At 34.0% G+C, this 24,081-nt stretch overlaps 1 protein-coding gene and 1 pseudogene across 2 annotated transcripts; both read right to left on the bottom strand.

Annotated features, from left to right (window-relative positions):
- Positions 1-314: 314 nt before the first annotated feature.
- On the bottom strand, positions 315-6,890 carry LOC142626000 (putative mannitol dehydrogenase; annotated as a pseudogene).
- Positions 6,891-17,841: 10,951 nt separating this feature from the next.
- Positions 17,842-21,596, bottom strand: LOC142626198 (putative mannitol dehydrogenase). 2 transcript variants are annotated; one of them, XM_075799992.1, is made up of 5 exons: positions 21,177-21,596; positions 20,980-21,093; positions 18,724-19,237; positions 18,478-18,631; positions 17,842-18,232 (listed from the first exon to the last, which is right to left on the bottom strand). In XM_075799992.1, the coding sequence occupies exons 1-5, from the start codon at positions 21,272-21,274 to the stop codon at positions 18,027-18,029; spliced, it is 1,086 nt and encodes a 361-aa protein (XP_075656107.1). In that variant the 5' UTR covers positions 21,275-21,596; the 3' UTR covers positions 17,842-18,026. The 2 variants fall into 2 exon arrangements, with proteins under 2 accessions (XP_075656107.1, XP_075656109.1); XM_075799994.1 differs by having other exon boundaries at positions 17,842-18,287; positions 21,177-21,437.
- Between the last annotated feature and the right edge of the window lie 2,485 nt (positions 21,597-24,081).

Here is a 24,081-nt window from a genome sequence, read left to right on the forward strand (position 1 = left end):
TACTATGGAAAAAAAACAAAAAAACAGATAGTGTCTTTAGTGGTGGAAAATGATTGTATTTGATATGGATCTAATTTATAGTTCAAATTAAATATTAAAATTTAAATATGCATCTAATGTAATAATTTTAAATGATATGACATTGTATACTTTTAGATTTAAGAAATAAAAACAGTAAAATGAATTCATTCATTCTTCTAGCTCCAAATGTATAATATTTTCAATCTAAATTTGACTGTTCAAAGACACCAGATCGTACCCAAGAAAGTATTACATTAGATGGAGGATTTTCTTGAATGAAGCTTTGCACACATGGATAAATATCAAGTGTTTATTTTATGATACTATGATCCCACTGATTATTTCATAGATCGCGAAATAATTAATTTGTTCGAAAAGGTAACAAAAATCAGGAGCTTGACTTCAATGTGTTTCCAATATCAATGACAAATCGGTATCTAACATCTGTTTTCACAAGTCGTTCCATGGCTGTGTTCACATAGTCAATTGGAATAATCTCAATGTCAGCAATTATGTTGTGTTTGGCTGCAAAGTCAATCATTTCTTGTGTCTCCTTCATGCCTCCGGCACAACTTCCACCTAGTAACTTCCTTACTGTCATTTCATAATACTTATTAATTACTACAAAATTCATCGGTTAAAATGCACAGACAACAATTAAGCTTGTACAACACAAGAAGATATAATAATAATAATAATAATAATAATAATAATAATAATAATCGTACGTTTTTAGACCCCTGTAAACTAAATTGTTTAACCTAATTTATTAATCAAGTGAATACTTAGGTTAATTATACAGATCTAGGTTAACACAAAACAATCATATCATGCAAAGCAGCAGAAATATAAAGAACACAATGATATGATGACCCAAGAAAACCAAATCGGTAAAAAACTTGGGGAGGATTTAACTTAGTTATGCTCAAGGTAAAACTGAATCCACTACGAAAGAATTGAAGTTTACATAATAGCCACTTAGACCACTAACATTCTATTGCTACCTCGAGTAGGAAATTTACTACCACAACCACGTGACAGCTCCGTGTCCACTAACTACTTCTTTCTTGGATTCCCAGCAAGCATAAACACTCCCGCTTGTATATTTTTAAGCTCTTAGTGCAGCAATTGAATGATCATCAAGTTCGTAACATAGTCTTGATCCTTGATAACCCTAAGCATGTGTGAAGGAAAACACCTCTAAATTTCACAGAAGATTCACACACACAGCATCAACAACTTCTAAAAACGTGGTTAGGGTTTTCTCTTTTATACCTGGGGCAAAACATAAAACCCTACATGTAAAACGAGCTTAGGCTGAGTTGGAAAATTTTGCAGAAAAACAATCTGCACGACTTTCGATCGGTCGAGTCTAATTCTCGATCGATCGAGCCAGGCAGAATTGTACAATAAATTCTACAGCAATTCGATTCCAATTTTACATAAAAAAACACATACTTTGAGCAGTTTAAACAAGATTAAAACGTTTTGACCATGATTTGACAACATTACAAATTAGTGTTTTAATACATTTAAACTTAAGGATCTTAGAACCTAATAATAATAATAATAATAATAATAATAATACACAAAACAGTCTCATATAATTAATTACCCAGTCAACTTAACATAAAAAGCAACTTCGGATCCCCTATCAAATCAAATGTAACAATTGTTAGTTGTAATTAATATGCTTACCCATGAGTAATGGTAAGACTGGCAACTCAAGCGGCTTCTCTGGCGCACCAACTACAACGAGTTTTCCTTGTGTCTTCAATAGACCAATTAGAGGCAGGAGAGGATGTTGAGCAGAGACTGTATCAATGATACCATCCAATGTTCCTTCGGCAGCCTATATGGTAGGTAAAATTTGAAACTTGGATAATGTACACCTATTGTAACTCACACATACTAACTTAACAATGCAATATGTTAACAACTAAGTACCTGCATCTGATCTTGGTCTTTGCTAACCAAAAAGGAGTCAGCACCAAGATGTTCCAAAGCTTCCTTCTTCTTGTTGGGTGAAGTACTGATAACTGTCACCTTAACCCCCATAGCTTTAGCAAACTTCACAGCAACATGGCCTAGACCACCAAGGCCAACCACACCCACATGCATACCAGGTTTGTCAAGTCCATAAAATCTCAAGGGACTGTACACTGTGATCCCAGCACAAAGGAGAGGGGCACTAGCATCAAGCGGAAGGTTGTCTGGAATATGAATCACAATGTGCTCATCAGAAACCATAATGTCAGAGTAGCCTCCATATGTGATGGTTCCATCATAGTACTTGACACCATAGGTGAGAATCATTTTGGAGCAGTAATTTTCAAGGTTGTTGGCACAGTTATCACAAGAGTGACATGCTCCAATTAACCATGCCGCCAACGCCAACCTTGTCCCCAACTTTGAACTTTTGTACCTTGCTCCCCACCTCAGTCACTTCACCCACAATCTCATGCCTGCATTATCCAAATTCAGTTCACATGATTTCAATATGGGATACTAAACATACTAGAAAGTAAAATTTTTTGATTCATTTAATTGATAATGTACTAATATCAGCATAAACCCCCTTCAAATGGCTATTTTAGCAATACATACGTTCAAATTGACCTTTACCCTAATGTGTATTGCCAATTCTTTTGAACAATTGTGAACCAATAGTTTGTATTTATAGCAACAACTGTAGCAAATTTGTATTTATTTTTTATTCTCACTTCTCTCTGCTCTCTCCTCTTTGACCCCCTCTCTCTCTCTCTCTCTCGCTCTATATATTATTTTGTTATGTTGTATCTAAAAATAAGAAATGAGATGTTAAAGTGTATTATTAAATGAGTTGGTAAAATAGATAAATTAGCTTTTATAGTGTAAAATAAGTATTTTTTAGAAACTCTAATGTGAACATATAATGGACAAAATGGCATGTAAAATTTTGGCAAAGTGTTGAATTGAAATTTTAGAAATTACACACACAAACCTGGATTTGTTTTTCATTTTCGTCTTTACAGTTTTAGTTTTTAATTTTTAGTCTTTTAACATACACATTTGGTTTTAATGTATTGTCCTTCCATCAATCTCTATCTAAACTGTGTTTTAAAAAAACTACGTCATTTATGAACTTTAAAAGCGCGATATGGATGGAATAACACATTGAAATTGTACTTAAGTAAAAAATTTGAAATTAAAAAAATTACTAAAAAAAAAAATAAAAACATATCAAAATTAAATAATGTAATATGTAATTTAAAACTACTATAAGTAACAACGCAGAAAAAAAAAAGAAGAAAAAAAAGCAAAGGAACCAAACATGAAACGGCATCAAAGATTTATTTTATATATATATAACCGAAACTTCTAAACCTTCCACAATTTTCCACGTCAGCACAATATTTAAATAAAATTATATTCTATTTAAATAATGCTATTTTTATTTAGTCTAAACTTAACAAGGAGAGAAACTTTATTTCTCTAATAAGTCCAACTTGAACTCAAACACATCATTTTTTTTATCATTTTAATTTTTAAATAAAATTATTTTTGTTTATTTCAAATTTAACAAAGAGTGAAACTCTATCTCCCTAACAAGTCCAACTTAAACTCAAACTCATCATTATCATTTTTTTTAAAAAAAATTAATTTTGTTTAATCTAAACTTAACAAGAAGTGAAACTTTATCTCTCTAATATGTCTAACTTAAACTCAAACTCAAACGTTTATAAAAAAATAATAATAAAAACTTGAATAAATCCTATATTAAGATTATCCTAAGCATGACTTTATTTGGATAAATATAAAAATCATCAACTATTGATAAAGTTCAACTTCTTTGGATAATAGAAGAATTCTATTGCAACTTCTTTAAAAAGTAATTTTTGTACATAAACCACCAAACTCTTTTTAGCCGTTTTTTACAAGATAAAAAAGCTTGCAATAATTGAAATTATTCTTTTGAATGTAACTCATTTTTCTTTTATATTTCCCTATTATTTAGTCTTATATATTTTGTTTTGTTTGAATAATTTCTAAGTAGTGAATCATTTAATTCTTTAATATTTTTTGGTTTTTTAGAAATTTTAATATTTGAATTTTTGAGTTATTTTTTTTGCAATATTTGAAATACTCTGACAAATTTTTTGTAAACCATTGTATGTTCAAGCAATGACTTCTTTATCAAATTGTAACATAAATTGAAGTCATAAAAGAGCAAATCATGCAATGATGTAATTTCTTAATCAATTTAAAATTTTATAAAATTATTTTAGTTTATCTCACAAATATATAGGTTCCCGTGCATAGCACGGGCTAGTGACTAGTATATCTATATATATATATATATATATATAGAGAGAGAGAGAGAGAGAGAGAGAGAGAGAGAGAGAGAGAGAGAGAGAGAGAGAGAGAGAGAGAGAGATCAACAATACAACTAATTTGCAAAAAGTCATTGAAAATAAAAACTATATTGTGCTCTAGAAACCTATTATGACTTGTTGAGTGCTACAATCTTTTAGGCTATTCTGTTCTTAAATATAAACAAATGGAGCACATTGTTCTCCAATGTAAAGAAAGAAAATACCATCGTACATTATAGAGATAAAGTTTGACTATAAACTTGGTTGTAACTTAAGGCTACAACTCTATTCAATATCTTTTTATTGGATGTGAATTTTAATAAATTTATCATTGGATTACATTTTTTTCTTATATCCTCTATTATTTTTCAATTAAAAAAAAAAATTATATCCTCCATTCTTGTAAAATTTCTAAAAGATCAAAGATTAATACTGCTGTATATTATAAGGATAAAGTTTAACTATAAACTTGGTTGTAGTCTAAGGTTACAATTCTACTTAATATTTTTTTATTAGATGTAAATTTAATAAATCTACTATTAGATTACATTTTCTTTTTATTATATCCTCCATTCTTGCAAAATTTATAAAAGATCAAAGGTTAATATCTATGTCATCAATTAAATATTCAAAAATTATAGATTTTTGTAATTTAAAATTATGTATAAAAAACGAGTCTATGAATCGAATAGAAAATAACATCCGATTAACATGAAATTTGATGTGTTTTAAGAACATAAAATACATATAATTCAATGGTTAGATTTTCAAAATATGTAATCATATTAATTTTTTTAGTGAAAGTTATAGTCTTAAGTTTCAACTAAATTTGTAACCAAACTTCATCCATATTATAATAAAATAGAATTTTGAATATTATAAGAATAAAGTTTTGTTACAAACTTGGTAATAGTTATTAGTTACAAACTAATTTGTAGCTAAATTTTGTACAAATTATAATATATAGAAAATTGGTTCATCTGATTGAAATGAAGAGAATGATTTTAGGACAAGATGATTCTTTATGAAAAGGTAAGATATAGAGATAGAAGAACGATGATTCGATTAACATACCCAGGGATAAGTGGATAGGTGGACGTGCCCCAATCATTCTTGACCGCATGAAGGTCAGAGTGGCATACCCCACAATAAATAACTTTGAATCGTACGTCCTTCTCTCCTGTTGCCCTGCAAATGTACCAACTATTTTATTTAGCATAAACCAACAATTTAGAACAAAAAAAAAAAAAAAACATTTTGGGTCACAATTAATTAATTTGATCTTTACATTTTGGTAATAGTTAATTTGGCCACGATATTTTTAATTTGCAATCAATTATCTCTTTCGTTAACTTACAAATGGAAAATGTATACGTGGTAAACAATATGCATTGTTTACATGTGACTAAAACAATATATAAAAAATAGGCAAAAATACAGAGTGCATATACTAAGTTTGACCAAAATTCATTTCAACATTCTATCTTTGCTTTCAATTAATTGAGTCCTTTAAGTTAAATGCCAGTAGTGTACACCGTTACAACATAGGTATTTTCCATTAATAAATTTACGGTTGAAACCAAATTAACTGTACATTGAAAATAATAGGAACTAACTTGATTTTTATCAAAATGTAGGGACCAACATAAGTGTAACCCCAAAATATAAGGAACAAAACAATAGTTTTGCCCAAAAATAAAAAGAGAACAAAAAGGATGGATCATTAAAAAGGATGGAGATTTGTTGATACTAGTTGACTAATCACTATGCGCAGCACTGTGATTAATTGATCAAAGAAATGCATTCTTATTTTGTTAATTTTTTTTAAATAATCTCATTTTTAAAAATAAGTATAAAATAACGAAGATGTTCAATAAAAATAAATGAAAATAAGAATAAACAGGAGCTTTACGAATGTTCAAATGATTGAAGGGAATTCGTAACTCAACTGATATTATCCATCCTTCTTTATAAGAAGTATTATGATTTAGATATACCTCCTATATTATTATAATTATCGAATTATTTAAAACAATCAATTTCACTTGGAATAAAAGTATTTAGTAATTGAATGATCCAATTTCATTTTGATTGAAGGAGGAAAACAAAAAGATTATAAAATATAACAAAATTATCCAATTTCTGAGGATAATCAAAATATTGGATTAAAATGAAAAATAAATAAAACGAGAGAGAGAGGGAGAGAGGACCTTCTTGAGAAACTGAAGGGAGAAAGGACCCCAGAAGAATCCCTGTCTGCCCAGCCAAAGGCCTTGTTGGGTTTCTCAACTTCTCGTGATTTCGCCATTTAGTTTTCTCTTTTGTCACACGTAGAAATTAAGCTGATATGAAACGATTGAATTGCAATGCCTAGGAATGACAAATAAGTGAATGATCTTAAGGACAAATGTGTGTATATACTATATATAGTAATAGAAATAAGGGACTGTAGGGGGGTGTGGTGAGTCTGATGACATATTGGCTTAGCAAATGGGAGTGAGACTAAGAGGTAGTAGGACATCACAAGGGGATACGAATTTCAAACTTTCTTGCTGACTATTCTTCTATACTCTTTCTGGAAAGGTAATTAGGTAAGGGAGAGGAGGAATTTACGTTTTTCTCTTGCCCACTGCCCACAAGTTATCTATAGATAATTAAGAAATGGAAGTAAACGCAGTTACCCAATTAACCTACTGCCCCAAATCAATAGATAATTAATACATTAAAGTAAAATAGCAATGGTTACCATTTTTTTCTTTAAATTAAAAAAAAAATTATTTTCTCTCAAATTTTTTAAGAAATACTAAGTACTTTCACCATTAATGTTCTATATAAGTTTTCCTCAAAAAAAAAAAAAAAAAGTTCTATAAATGAAACTAATAAGTTGATCTCCTCTTTTGCATTGACACTCTCATCTAATGGAATATTCTAGACTAAACAACGTATTTAGTTCCTTTGTGCAATATTATCAAAAGTTGTTCACCTCAGCCAACTCGATGCAAACAAATCTGGTCCTTCAAGCTACTGCCTGCTTTGTCACTGATGAGATGAATGCAATGCTGACGGAAAATTATACTAGACAAGAAGTTATGTTGACATTGAAGCAGATGTCACTGTTAAAGGCGCCAGGGCCTGACGGACTACAACCAATATTTTTCTAGCACTACTGGAATGTCATCGGTGACAACGTATCCGAAGCTGTCCTTTCTTGTTTGAACATAGGTTAGATTCCACTAGGTATAAATCATACTTTTATTACTCTTATTCTAAAAGTTAAAAATCTGGTTAGAGTTACTGAGTATTGACCTATTGCTTTATGTAACATTACCTATAAGCTTGTGTCCAAAGTGCTAGCAAATAGGTTGAAAAAGGATTCTTCCCCACATCATATCCGAATCTCAAAGTGCATTCAAAACTGATAAGGCTACTTTGGATAACATCCTAGTGGCCTTTGAGACTCTTCACCACATGAAGACAAAGAAGACAGGTAAAACAGGTTTTATGACTCGAAAGCTTGATATGAGTAAAGCCTACGATAGAGTGGAGTGGAGTGTAGTTTTCTCTTAAAACTTATGGCAAAGATGGGTTTTAGCAGCAAATGGATTGAGTTGATTTCAGTTTGCATCAGTTCAGTATCTTACTCCATCCTCATCAACGGTGAACCCCATAGTGAGATCTGACTCTCTTGCGGCATTAGACAAGGTGATCCCTTGTTACCGTATCTCTTTCTCCTTTACTCAAAGGGTTTGAATGGCCTACTCAACCAAGCAGTTTTCTCTAGGCTGAATTGGTGCTTTCTCCTTGTGTAAGAATGGCCCAAAAATCTCCCATCTATTCTTTGCCGATGATAATTTAGTATTTTGTTGAGCAAAATTGGAGGATATTAATGTTATTCAAGAAATATTGGAATGCTATGAGGATGCATCTGGGCAGCAGATAAATAGGGAGAAAACAACTTTGTTCTTCAACAAATTAGTAAGTGCAGATTTGAAGAATTCCATCAAGCTTTTGCTTGGGGTTCCAAAAATAAAGGAATACGAAAAATACCTCAGTTTATCAGCGATTGTGGGTAGAAATAAGAGGGCGAGCTTGAACTATATAAAAGATAGAATCTAGAATAAGCTGCAAGAGTGGAAAGAGAAACTACTGTCATAAGCAGGAAAGGAAGTACTATTAAAGGTCATTGTGCAAGTCATACCTATCTTTGCTATGACTTGCTTTAAGTTGCCTATTGGTATATGCCATGACATTGAGATGATGATCTGTAAGTTTTGGTGGGGGCAAGGAGGAGATTTTCGAAAAATCCATTGGAAGAAGTGGGGGACTTTGTGCAAAGCAAAAACAGTGGGTGGATTGGGATTTAGGGACTTATGCAAGTTCAATGATGTCGTGCTCGCAAAACAAGTTTGGAGGTTGATGAACGATACTGAATCCCTTTTTTACAAGGTTTTCAAGACGAAATATTTTCTAAACGACTCTATGCTTGATGCTAAAGCTTCATCGGGGTCGTTTGCTTGGAAAAGCATCCTACGGGCTAGAAAGGTTATTTCTATGGGAGCTAGATGGCGGGTTGGAGATGGGTCAAACATCAAGATCTTTGAAGTTAGGTGGCTGCCAGATGCGGGGGGTAGAAAAGTTTTTTCACCAGGTCCTAACCATTCAAGGGATGCTACGGTGGATGCACTAATTGATGGAGACTCAGCAATATGGAATTATCAACTGATTGATGAAACTTTTCTACCTTTTGAAGCAAGCGGGATAAAAGCAATCCCTTTATGCTCCTTGAGATAGATGGATAGACTTTGTTGGCCATGGGATAAAACTGAGTAGTACACAGTTAAGTTGGGGTATAAAATTTTGTGTGAAGAGGACTGTGACTCAGCATCTACTTCAAATAATGACTCCGTTGTCAAGTTTTGGAGGAGCCTTTGGAAGCTAAATATCCCAGGGAAAATAAAGCACTTTCTGTGGAAAGTTTGCTCTGATGCACTGCCAACAAATAGGAATCTTCACAGGCGAAAAATCACCCTTGATGATCTATGCTCTCGCTGTGCTAAGGAACCTGAAACAGTGATGCATGCCCTCTGGTCTTGTGAGGAAGTGCAGGTAGCATGGAAAAAATATTTCGGCTGGGTGGATAGAAGTGTTGCTGCTGTGTTATCTTTCTCAGACATGCTAGATATGGTCAAAACCAAGCCACATCTGCTGAATATTTTTGCTGTGACAACTTGGAAATTGTGGAATCGCAGAAACAAAATTAGAGTGGGTGAATCTGTAATCCATATTAAGACTGAATCCGATTCTGCCTGGGCATACAATTCTGACTACCAGAAGCTTTCAAGCAAAGAAAGAACACGTCCAGACCCCACAACATCAAATGGAAGCCACCTGATAGCAGCTGTGTAAAAGTGAACTTTGATGGTGCATGGTGAACTTGTGGCCTCCCTAGCTGAGAAGAAACAGAAACCCACCACAGTGATTGCTGTGGAGCTACTGGCAGCCAGAAGAGCTGTTCTCTTTGCTCAGGAGTTGGAGTTTCACCATGTGGTACTTGAGGGTGACTCTGAGTTCGTTACACACTCCCTGAAATATGGTACAAATTTCGGGTCAATGCATGGTCATCTGATTAAGGATATTCTCTCCTATGTAAACTCTTTTCAAAGTATGTCTTTCTCTCACACTTATAGGCAAGGTAACTCAATTGCAGATGTCCTAGCTAAGAGAGCTAGATTTTCTTATCCGCTTTTAGTTTAGATGGGACATGTTCCTTCAAATGTATTTAAATTTGTGCTAGCTGATTTTCTAGCAACTTAATCAAAAAATTCTTGGTTTTTCTTCCAAAAAAAAAAAAGGTCCATAACCTTTCAATTATATCAATTTGGTCTATAATCTTTTAGTGTCATGTCAATTTAGTAACTATCGTTATCTTTCAGATGAAAATTGATAACATGACAAACGACAAAAATAAAATTTTAGTCTATTTTCATATCAATGAAAGCTAATTTTTTATTTTGGTCATTAGACGTATCATCAATGTTAATTCAAAAGATAACAGCAGAAACTAAATTGACACAGTACTGAAAGGTTAAAGAACCAAATTGACACAATTGAAAGGTTAGGGACCAAATTGAAATATGGTGTATAGAATAGAGAGCAAATACGTAGTTTGTCCAATATTCTATTAAGAAAGTAAACAATGTGAGTGGAGATGAATTTATCTATTGTATTTATAAAACCGTAAAGGGTGGAAGTACTTTTCATTGAAACATTTTTTTCTTTTTTGGTTGGGGATGGCATGGCTTTCAAACCTAGACTATTTAACGAACTGGGAAAGGGAGAAACACGCGCACACGCACGATCAAAGCTAATGCAAGAATCAAGGCATTAGTCCATTGATGATGATTGCCTAATCATCCCAATCTTTTTCTCAATCTCTCCAAAACAAAAACTTCATAGTGTTCCCCCTTTATGGCATTTTGATTCCTGCCCATGATGCAAAATTTAATAAAAAGAAATTTTTTTAAGATATTGACCAAAACACACACACACACACACACACACACACACATAAAGTCTTACAATTTTCTTTCACGAGGTTTTTTTTTTTTTTTTTTTTTTTTGAAATCATTCCATACTTGCATAATAGTTTCATTATCAATGTTGTAAGCTATATCTCTTTCAAAATTTTATGACCACCCTAAATTTTTCTAGGTCCAACATATTTAAACTTTAGACAAAGTTTGGTAACAGACTTGGTTGTAGGCTAAAGTTACAATTCTTTTAAATTTTTTTTTATTAGATGTAAATTTTGACAAATCCATCGTTGAATTACATTTTTTTTATTATTATATCTTCCATGCTTGAAAATTTTCATAAATATCAAAAATCAATAGTTATGTCATCAATCATATATTTGAATTTCGAGTTATTGTTGTTTAAAATTATACATAAAAATAAAGTTTATGGATAGAATAATAAATAACATCCGATTGGCATGAAACTTGACACTTGTTTTGAAAACATTAAGAACATGCAATTTAACATTTAGATTTTCAAAATGTGTAGTCATGTTAATTTTTTTAGTGAGAGTTGTAGCCTTAAATCGCAACTAAGTTCATAGTCAAATTTTGTCCTTAAACTTTGATCCTCAACAATATATAAGGGCCTAATAAATTGCTAAGAGGATCAAAGTTTAAGGACAAAATTTGACTATGAACTTAGTTGCGATTTAAGGCAACAACTCTCACTAAAAAAAATTAACATGACTACATATTTTGAAAATCCAAATGTTAAATTGCATGTTTTTTTTGTTTTTAAACAAGTGTCAAGTTTCATGCCAAACAGGTGCTATTATTCCTTATGTTTTTTTTTTCCTTCCAGGTTAGGGTCGTCTAGTGACCACCCTGTCTTCAATGTGCAGCTACCCCCCATCAACCTCCAAGTTAGGTATTTATGGTACCTTTTGGGGCCTTGGATCATGATCAGGGCAACCCCTAAGTCGTCTTGAGGCCTAAGGCCCCTTACTAGAGAAAAACCTCCAAATTTGGGGCAATAAATAATTTAAAAAAAAATTGTGAGTAGTATATTTTTTGCTCTACTCTTAAAAATGTCCAAAACTTGAGTTATATTAGAATATTTCAAACTTTATTATATTGGACTTACAAATCAACGTGTCAGTAATCACATGAAGTAATTCAAAATACCTATTTATTATCTTGTTGAAGTGCCACCAATCACATTTATTAGCACATCAATTTGTAAACCTTTTATATTAAAATTTGTAGCAGCTTTTGTGTTATCCCAAAAAAAATTGTGGATGAAAATGTTAAAGCTATTACAAATTTTATTGCAAAAAAACTTATGAAGTGATGCGACAAGAATATGAATAGTGTCACTTAAACAATATAATAAATAAATATTTTAATCACTTTTTTTTTTAATTGGTGACCTATTAGTTTGTGAGGCCTATGTAGTGAAATTTGTAATTTCTCTATTATAGCTCAATCAAATTACTCATATTGTATTAAAAAGTATGAACAATGGATTTTAAATAAAAAATTTTAATTTAAAACATTAACTAAGTTAATGGTAAATAAACTAAATATTATTGAAGTGAAAGTAAAAATATAAAACATTCATTTAGAACTAACAGTCTTAGGCCTTAAATTGTATTGAGCTGGCCTTGACGTCCTTCAAGAACGCCTTGGATTTATACTTAGGTAGTTAGGTTATTCTATGTGTTAGAAATACTGAATAATTGTATTGTATTTCTTAGTGAAAAAAATATACATAAGTGCCTTTATATATGAGGCATAGGAGTGCAGTGCAAATAAGTGTGTAGTACAAGAATGTGTGCTATATAAGTAATCTAGTTGGGCCTAAAGCCCATAATATTATACACGTTAACAAACCCCCTCAAACTCAAGGTGGATGTGAGACCAACTTAAGGTTGTCAACTAAAGTACGAAGGCGTCCCTTAAGATGTGACTTAGTGAAGATATCTACAAGTTGATCTATAGAGGAGACTGAGATCAGCTTGAGAGCACCATGGAAAAGATGATAACTGATAAAATGACAACCGATTTCGATATGTTTAATCAGTTCATGGAAGACATCATTGTGAGCAATATGAATGACACTTTGGTTATCACAATAAAGAGGAGTAGTAAAGGATGTAGAGACATCTAAGTTCTTTAGAAGCCATCGTAGCAAATAAGTTCAGATGTGGTATTAGTAAGGACATGATATTCTGCTTCAGTACTGGAGCAGGCCACATGAGTTTGTTTCTTGCTTCGCCAAGAAATTAGAGAAGAACCAAGAAGAAAGCAATAACCAGTGGTGGACCTACGATCAATGGGATCTCCTGCCTAATCAGCATCAGAAAATGCATAGAGAACAAGAGGAAACTGAGCAAAGTAGAAAAGACCATGGAAGAGAGTGCCCTTTAGGTATCGACGAATGCACAGAACAGCAACGTAGTGAGTTGATTATGGAGTAGACAGATACTGGCTCACTTGGTGAACAACATAGAAAATTTCTTGACGAGTAACAGTGAGATAAACTAGGCTGCCAACAAAACGTCTGTAAAGAGAGGGATTAGACAATGGTTTCCCCCCTGAGGGAGTCAGATGCGCATTAAGCTCAACTGGAGTGTCAACAGTCTTGCTATCAATGAGCTCAGCTCGAGACAAGAGTTCAGAGGCATACTTGGCTTGAGTAATGTAAAGTCCATCTATAGAATGAGTGATTTCAAGACCCAAAAAGTAGCTGAGATGTCTAAGATCTTTCATCTCAAACTGCTGATTGAGAAAATCCTTGAGTTCTTGAATGCCACTGAGGTCATCACCAGTTATGATCATATCATCCGCATACATGAGAAGTAAAATAGTGCATTTATCAGTGCGACGAAGAAATAAGGCAGAATCATAATGACTGACCATGTAACCCAAGCAAGAAATGGTAGAGCTGAATTTGGCAAACCAAGCTCGGGGAGCTTGTTTAAGGCCATAAAGTGCACATCGAAGATGACAAACTTTGTTTGATTCAACAGAGACCAGGAGGAGGTTGCATATAAAATTCTTCACTTAAATCCCCATTGAGGAATGCATTTTTTACATCCATCTAGAAAAGGTCCCATTTACTGGCAGTAGCAATAGCTAAGAAGGTACGAACAGATGAGATACGAGCAACTGGAGTAAAGGTCTCTTCATAATCAATCTCATACTCCTCTGTAAAACCTTTTGCAACAAGACAAGCTTTGTAGCGCTCAATGAACCCATCAGAGCGAGTCTTAATTTTATAGATCCACTTACAACCAACCACAGATTTTCCAAAGGGAAGAGTGACCAAATTCCAAGTATGGTTTTTAGATAATGCATCAAGTTCCTCTTTCATTGCAATCTGCCATAAAGGGTCAGTGGAAACCTCATAATAGGAGTGAGGCTCGTGCAATGTAGCAAGGGCAGTGTAACAATGATAGTCAAGTAAATGTGCAGGAATTGATCTTACTCGAGTTGAGCGACGAGGTGGAATGTCTTGTGCAAGATCTTTAGGCGGAGCAAGAGTAGGGGACCCAAGCTCAGGGTTGGGTACCTCATCTTCGACCTGTTCATCTTCGACTTGTTCATTAAAAGATGAACTAGGAAAGGGATCAAGGATATCTGGTGGTTGGACAGAGAAGTCTACAGGAGAATCCGGAGCAGCTACATGAGGAGTAGCTATAGAAGGAATATGTGCCTCATCGGGAAAAAGATCTAAGACTGAGGAGGAAGATAGAGAAGCACGGAAGTGAGAGAGCTCAACAAAGAGGCGATGTTCCCAAAAGACAACATTGCAAGAAATACAAAGACGATGAGAAATAGGATCATAACACCGATACCCCTTTTGAGTTTAGCCATAGCCAAGAAAACAACAAAGCCTTAACTGAGGCTCAAGTTTGTTATGCTCATGTAGTTGAAGAAGAACGAAACAAGCAGAACTGAAAGAGCGAAGGTGGTGACAGTCTGGAGGTGATCTAAAAAGGCTCTCATATGGAGTTTGATTTTGGATGACAGGACTAAAAATGCGATTAATAGCATGAACAACATGAAGAGCAGCTTCGCCCCAAAAAGGAGCAGGAACTTTGGTAGAGAGAATGAGAGCACGACCAATGTCAAGAATATGATGAAATTTTCGTTCGGCTCTACCATTTTGTTGAGAGGTACCTAGACAAGTTAGTTGATGAACAGTGCCATAGGAATGCAAAACAGCTTGGAAAGCATATTAAGTGTACTCAAGAGCATTATCAGATCAAAAAATTTTGATACGTTTGGAAAATTGAGTTTTAACCATTTTTGTAAAATTAGAATATACTTGCAATAATATAGAACGATGTTTCATATTAAAAATCCAGCTATAACGAGAGTAATCATCAATAAAGATAACAAAATATTGAGATCCACCAATACTAGAGACAGAGGAAGACCCCTAAACATCAAAATGAATAAGTTCAAAGATATCAGTGGATATTGATTCACTAGTATTGAAAGGTAAAGCTGGTTGTTTTCCTAACTGACATGAAACACAATCAAAATTTTCTGTAAACACTGAACCTAACAAACCTCTAGAAGCCGATTGTTATACCCGAGAAGAAGATGCGTGACCAAGTCGAGTATGCCAAAGTGCAAGGGAAGGAATAGAAGAAACTGCAGCAGCTACAGTAATAGAAACAGGAGCAACAAGTGGAAGACGAAGGTTGTCCATGGGAAACATATGACCAACTCTGGGATCGGTCCCAAGCTCCTATCCCGTCCTCGGATCCTACACAATACACCCAGAATAAAAATAATAATAATAATGCGATAACCTAACTTAGCTAATTGTCCCACAGAAAATAAATTGTAAGAAACGTCAGGAACATTAAAGACCCCAGGAACTGAGAGGTTGGAGGTCGAAACGGAACCTATATTATGACCAGACATTGTGGAACCATTTGCTGTGCGAATATTAAGAGGGTGTGGTGCAGGTTTAAGGTCAGAAAATAAGGACGAGTGAGGTGTCATGTGATTGCAACAAACAGAATCCATAAGCCAAGGAGAAGAAGGCATACCAAATAAAGCTGAGAGAGAAGAGGAATACGATGCATTACCAACCATACGAATGACATTAGCAATGATGTTTTTAAGGTCATCTGTGGTCATGGTGAAAGTGCGATCTGAAGATGTAGACTATGCAGAGACGGGAGCCATTGGTTGGACACTCTTAGTGTTAGTAACAGTAGCAGTAGAAATGAAAACAACTGATTTATTGCGTTGATAGCAAGTCTCAATATTATGGCTAATATGTTTGCAAAAATTGCAAAAACGTTTGCTTAATTGTCGGCGATGATTGTTGCAAAAGGAAAAAGACATGTCCTTATTCTTCAAGCAAAATATGCAAAAATGGACTGCAAAAATGAAATCTACGCGAAAAACTGGGTAACGAGCACTTGGGCTGCAAAAAGTCAACTCTAGCAAAAGTCAACGGTCAAAGCAGCTGAAAGTCAACGATCAAACCACCAGAAGTAAAACGATGACGTCAGCAGTTGACGCAAGCAAGTGACGTCAGCGATGATGCAACTACGGCTGACGTGGCAGGATGACGTCAACAAGAGGGTTGAGGTGCGTGACAGCGCGTGGAGGTGCGTGATCGAAAGATGTGGCGCGTGGGAGCATGTGAATTAACAACCCAGCTGTGCAGTGGCGCGTGGAGGCACGTGGAGCACATGAGCTGCGAAACAGAACCTTTGGGCGGGGTGTGGGGGCACGTGCGTTCTTCGATGGCTTCCATGAGTTTGTAGATTAGTGCAAAACGATCTTAGTGGTACCTGCAGAAAATTAATCGGAGCAATATTCGCAGCGGTGATGCAAATGGCAGTGGTCTTTGTAGTGTGAAACTCCTCAACGACGGTAGCTACAGGTCTGGAACCCAAGGACGACAGCTGGAAGACGTCGGAGGTTCAACGGTGAGAGGCTATAGTGGCTGTTGTGATGGCAAAAGCGATGTTGAGAATGGAGTAACACCAATAAAGACAAAATTGCTAAGAAAATGTGAGAGCAGTGACTTTGATACCATGTTAAAAATACTAAATAATTGTATTGTATTTTTAGTGAAAAAAATATACATGAGTGCCTTTGTATAGAAGGCATAAGAGTGCAGTACAAGTAAGAGTGTAGTACAAGAATATGTGCTATACAAGTAATCTAATTGGGCCTAAAGCCCATAATACTATACACGTTAACACTATGTAACTCGTTCATTGTTTGCACACCATGAAATACGGTTGAAGTAGAAACATATAGATTTCTTATATTTTGCAAACTAGTACTGGAGCAAGAGAACATAGGCTTCTAGATATACCAAAAGAATGCTAATTGCTAAGGAACTCCCTTGAACAAATGAGTGTGGTAATTATATATAAAAAAATAGAGTGATGATAGTTACATACTATGTGTATGGGATATGTACAGTTGCAATTGTGTTGATCTAGTGTGAGTTCAGTTTTCGAGGTCAAGGGTATTGTGGTTTAATGGTGTTGGTCGGTTCTCATGGTTAGAACTTGAATTTGAATCGCTCCAACAAGCCGAAAAAAAGGGGGGGGGGGGGGGGGGGGGGGAATGGAAATACCCGAAAATTTTTCATGCGAATATTGATATTAGGTAGTTGAGAGTCGTGTGTCGTCATTGATTTGAATTGATCTCAAATATTTGCGTATGCATAAAATAAGTCACCCAGACCCGACGTAAATCTTGGATGCATGAAACACCACTATTAAGAATATGTGGAGCCCACATTTATGGGGCTTATATATATAAATGTAAGAACTAAGAAGGGTATCGTATCACTTGATGGATAAGAATCATAAGATACTCCTTTTGGAGATTTACGGGTCATGTGAAACAAATCTAAAGAAGGGAAGAGATTGCAAGGGGCAATAATTCACTGAATGTTTAAAATCCCAAACCAAAAACCAATTTATTTCTTATGACAAATACAAATCTTACATCTTTATTAAACTATGATGAAGAAAAGTTCCGAAAGCCGAAAACAAGACTAAAAGTACCACAAGATAACTTAATCCACTAAAAGTTATAGTCGTCTCACTAGTGAGCCATGCTAAAAAGGCTGCAAAATTCAAGAGCTCAACTTCAATGTGTTTCCAATATCAATGACAAATCGGTATCTGACATCTGCTTTCACAAGTCGCTCTATGGCAGTATTCACATAATCAATTGGAATCACCTCAATGTCAGCAGTTATATTGTGTTTGGCTGCAAAATCAATCATCTCTTGTGTCTCTTTCAGGCCTCCAATGCAGCTACCACCAACTATCTTCCGTCCTGTCATTCCAGAATATTTATTAGTACACAATCAGCAACCATAAGAGGCTTCCACCTAAGGGCAAAGAGCAATGAAGTAAGAAAAGATAGCAAGCACCTAAATGCCAATCAGCAAGCGCTCAAACTAGCAATTAGGCTTGTACAATGCAAGGGAATAGAACACATAAATTCTTATATAATAACAAGTCAATATCAGATCCTCCTTTCTCCACGAAAGTAACAATTCTTAAGTGTCCTATGCTTACCCAAGAGTATAGAAGAGATAGGTAGCTCAAGTGGCTTCTCGGGTGCACCAACCATAATGAGCTTGCCATGTGACTTCAATAGACCAATTAGAGGCAAGAGAGGGTGCACAGCAGAGACCGTATCAATGATACCATCCAATGTGCCTAGAGCAGCCTATATTGTCGATAAAGTTAGAAACAGAGATACAATACACTTATGTTTAACACACATCTACTTGTCAATGCAACGTGTTAAGAACCAAATACCTGTATCTGACCTTGGTCTGTGCTAACCAAAAAAGAGTCTGCACCAAGATGTTCTAAAGCTTCCGCTTTCTTGTTAGGCGATGTACTAATCACTGTGATCTTAACCCCCATAGCTTTAGCAAACTTCACTGCAACATGGCCTAGACCACCAAGGCCAACCACACCCACGTGCAAACCAGGTTTGTCAAGCCCATAAAATTTCAAGGGGCTGTAAACTGTGATCCCAGCACAGAGGAGGGGGGCACCAGCATCAAGTGGAAGATTGTCTGGAATACGGATCACAAAGTGCTCATCCGCAACCATGATGTCAGAGTAGCCTCCATATGTGGTGGTTCCATCATGGTACACAGCACCGTAAGTTAGAATCGATTTGGGGCAGTAATTCTCAAGGTTGTTGGAACAGTCATTGCAAGAGCGACATGCTCCAACAAGGCAGCCCACGCCAACCTTGTCTCCAACTCTGAATCTATGTACCTCGCTCCCCACCTCTGTCACCATGCCCACAATCTCATGCCTGCATTATCCAATTCAGTTGACATGAAATCCATTCATGCATTTGGTTGATAATGTGTTTACATGTAAAAAAGATAAATAGCATGTAAGTTTAGGCATTTTTAGGTGTTGAATTGAAATGGCTATTCCCTTTATTTGAATTGTGAAAAGATCTTGCTATTTTCGTGTTTATTCATCCAAAATTGGTTAAAAAAAATTCAGGACATGTTCTTCTTCCATAATTTTTTGCATTTAAAACTTCTCCTACCATAATTCTTCAGTTCTATCAATTTTTTATGACTCAGTTTGATCCCTCGCAGGCAAATATATAAGCCAAACATTCTGCAACTCATTTGCATGTAAGCCAATTATTTGACTATGCTTGAATCTGTAGCATAGTCAAATAATTGTATCAGCACTCATATATATGAGCTGTCATTTTATAAAGTAGAATATCTGGTACTACTTTAAGCGATCTTTATTTCACTCGCGGCTCCACATGTAGTTCAGGTGGTCACAGGACCACCTGAACTGACAAAAAAATTAATTATAAATTTTAAAAAATATTTATGACCACCCTAAAATTTTTAGGCTCAACATAATTAATTTTTGGTCAAAATTTGCAATAAACTTGATTGTAGACTAAAATTACAACTCCACTCAATATATATATATATATTGGACGTAAATTGTGACAAATTCACTATTAGATTACATTTTCTTCTTATATCCTCCATGTTTGTAAAATTTCAAAAAAATAAATAACTACGTCATCAATCAAACTTTAAATTTTTAGTTTTTATAGTCTAAAATTACATAAAAATTTAAGTTTAAGAATCAAATAGTAAATAACATATCCGATTAACATGAAATTTGACATATATTTTAAGAACATAAAGAACATGCAATTCAAATGTTAGATTTTCAATATATGTATCTATGTTAATTTGTTTAGTGAGAGTTACAGTCTTAGGCTACAACTAAGTTTGTAACCAAAATTTGTCTTTAAATTTTGACCTCTTTAACAATATATGAAGTCATTACAAACAAAAAGAAAAATCCCAATAATTTTTTTATCTAACTAAAATTTTAAAAGAAATGTAACTTATAATATTAATAATGAGATTATCATACAAAAATTTTAAAATAAGAAAATTTTTAGAAAAAAATTGTAAGATTTCATGTATTTGTATCTGTGTGTATGTTTTGATCAATATATGAAGTTATCTTTTTCTATTAAATTTTGGTCAATAATGATCCCTGAAATTCCTACAGCCACTACTACTTTATTTAGTAAGTATTATAAATAAGTATTATAAATAGTACAAAATAAGAAATCCAGCCATTTAACATTTTTTGTCAACTTTTTTTTTTTTTTTGTAAAGATTATTTTCATAATGTGGTGATATAGACCACAGGGGAAAAGCTATGATTAAAACGTTTACCGAATTTGTGGAAACAGACGATAATATTAGCAACATCATTAAAATCATGATTTATGCATCAGGAAAACATCGGGTCAAAGGATTGAGCTTTTGGTATTCTTAACTGTTTCAGGAAAACAAAAAGTGTTTTGTGCATCAGAAAACTGATATGTTTTGTAGAATTTCTTTTGGCAACTCAATCCTGATATAATAATTAAGCAATAAACATGAAGTCTAGTCGAACAAAATCACACCCTTCTCCAAAACAAAACAAAAAAGCGCTAAACCTAGTAACCATATGGATAATATATAAAAATATGGTGATTTCTGAGAAACATACCCAGGCACAAGCGGGTAGGTGGATATGCCCCATTCGTTCTTGAGCATGTGAAGGTCCGAGTGGCATATTCCACAATAAAGAATTTTGAACGTTACATCTTTCTCTCCTGTTGCCCTGCAGACATACCATTTTTAGCACGATCCGACTAAAATATAAATGAAACAGAAAAGATGGGATGTTTGAGAGAGAGAGATGACCTTCTAGAGAATTTGAAGGGAGAGAGTATCCCAGAAGAATCCCTGGCTGCCCAGCCAAAGGCCTTCTTGGGGTGTTCAACCTCTGGTGACTTCGCCATTTAAGTTTTCTCTAACCTTGTCACACGTACAGTACAAATTAAGCAACAACTATGAAACAAAAACAAAGAGTAATAAGATTTTCTCCTTTATAATTAGCACAATGAACACTGGGTCATTGGGGTAAAGAGAGAGAGATATTAAGATTGTATGGCTGGCACTGTCTGGTCCGCTAATGAGAGTGAGATATATATTCCTCCTTCGGTCTGGACCGACGTATTCGATGAGCCAATGCGAGTGAAAGTAGTTAGGATTTAAGGATTCATCAGATTTTCAGATTGACTTACAGACGACGCTAGAATATAGTTGGTATTGAGGGTCAACAAGGAAGGAGTTTGACAAGTTAGTTTAAATACATATTCATACATTTTAAACAACATTACACACTTTTTCACATATTTTTTTAACCATACGTATATCAAAAACACTCAAACAACATAACAAAAAATACTCTTCCAAACCCCCCTAAACCTTCCTCAAGTATAGCTTCTAAATCATCCATATAAAGAGGCTCTAAAAAAAACCTAATAATAAAATTTTATCAGTCAAATAATTGAAAATGTGAAATTCATAACATTGGGGATCAACCCCCTCAAAGAAAAAAAAAATCATTGGGGACCAAGATTCCTCACCTAAATCTTAAAAAAAATTAAACATCAATTCTTTTTTAGAAACAAATTAACGGTTAAATACACACATAATTATTATCTCTCGTCAAGCTGAAATGCATTAATTGGACCATCAACTATATTCACAGAGATGACTTATAAAATTACTCGGACAATAAAGCCCATCAAATACTAAACCCCCATCAGTCTCAGATTTCTTGAGGGAATTCGTATCATAGAATACCTATCAATTCCTGCTTTGCTTAGCAAAATGAAGTACTCAACCAAATAATACTAACAGTAATAAAAATAAGTAAAGAAAGAAAGAAAAAAAAGAAAAAAAGAAAAAAAAAAAAAAAGAGCAATTCAAACAGAGAAGCAAATTAAATCAAAACCATTTTTCATTACAAAACTTGCTACATTAGTTAGTTTAAAACAAACACATTTAGTTAATAAAACAAAATTAAACCACTAATCCCATGTCAAAAATAAACCTTAAAAAAAGAAAAAGAAAAAAAACAATTTTGTGAATTCCAACCAAATATCCAGATTAATCAAAAAAATTAAAACAAAGCAATTATAATTTTGTCAATAAAACTCCAATCATATCGTATTCTAATCACAGATTAGCTAATTCCAACCACAAAAAGCCAGTCAATAATCAAGAGATGATTCTAATGCACAAAATTTTTATTTTCAAATTCTAATTCATAAAACCGATCAGGTTTAATCTAATTCAAAAATGATAAATCTTCCTAAAAGGTTTTAAATGTTTGGTCCCGAAGGCATCCGAAAGGTTGAATGTTCGGTTTGCCTCTTAAATGCATAGAACAAGCTGTGTGGCCACCGACCGACAGACATGTGTGGCATGAACTGTTGAACTGTTTGATGGTGAATATTTTGTCTGTCGTTAAAGATTTAGAACGGGCTGGGATCTGGTGCAATTGCATTATTGCAATTCACCCAGTCCCCCCACAACTTTTGTTTTTTTTAATACCTTTTTTACTTTTTTATTTTTATTTTTTTACATTTACTCAATTTTTTATATTAAATGGTTGAAATTTACGGTCCATTTAAGTGTATAATGGTGATTGTACGTTTTCTTACATCACACGTGGAGGAGGCTTTGATTTAAAGCCATTATTTCGTCCTTATCGAGCTGCTACTAGCTAGGGCCTCCACCATGATAACAAGAACCAATTGTTAATTCCTTTCACTATTGTCCAACTCCCAAATCGAAGCATCTAGCTAAGATTCATTGTTTTTTTTTTTTTTTGAGGAACTTGTACCTTTCATTTTTGCAAGGGATAATTAGCTGGTTCCCTCCACTTGCTTCACTTGTTGCATTTTTCAGTCATCAAAATGATTTTCTTTCAATTTCAAGGAATTGACTTAATAATTCTCAAGGAACAGAGAGATTGTATACACTTAAGAAAATAGTCAATTACTTGAAGAAATCTAAATACCCATATTTGTCAAAAAAAAATGAACCTCTTTCATCCCCCTTGTTCATTAAACGTTTGCCCCTAATATATTAAGTAAATCAACATTTTTTCCCCTCTAGTATTAAGTATTTTAACTTATTAAGCAACTACCTTTCATAACATCAAAGAAAACATCAACATTTTTTCCCCTCTAGTATTAAGTATTTTAACTTATTAAGCAACTACCTTTCATAACATCAAAGAAAACTGATGTTTTTATAGGTGAGGTACAGATGCCTCACCATACACCTATGACCAACCTACCTAAGATATGACACAGCATTAGTGCATTAGAGCATGGTAAATTGAAGAAAGGCAAGGAATGAATAACGGCCTGTTATACTATTTCAAACCCACATTTTTATATTTTAAACAACATTACATACATTTTTACACTCTTTTACCCATACGTATTTCAAAAAAACTAAAAAAAAATCACATCTCAAACTACTCTACCAAACACTCCCTAAGATTTTGCTCAATAATTGATTTTTTTTTCAGCTGTGACATATGTCACGTTTTGGTTAGGGGCTTGACCTAAGTTTTTTGGGTAATTAAATTCAATGGGTTGTTTGTTGACCGTCACCATTGTGTTTCTCTTAAACAATAAACTACAAAAAAAAATATTTATAAGAAATTTTTTTTTAAGTCAATGTTATATAGATTTATTTATTTATTTATTTTTGTTAGGTTCTAAAGTTTTGGGATTAAGTGTTT

This window comes from Castanea sativa, chromosome 2 (genome assembly GCF_040712315.1).
Source record: "Castanea sativa cultivar Marrone di Chiusa Pesio chromosome 2, ASM4071231v1".
NCBI lineage: Eukaryota > Viridiplantae > Streptophyta > Magnoliopsida > Fagales > Fagaceae > Castanea > Castanea sativa.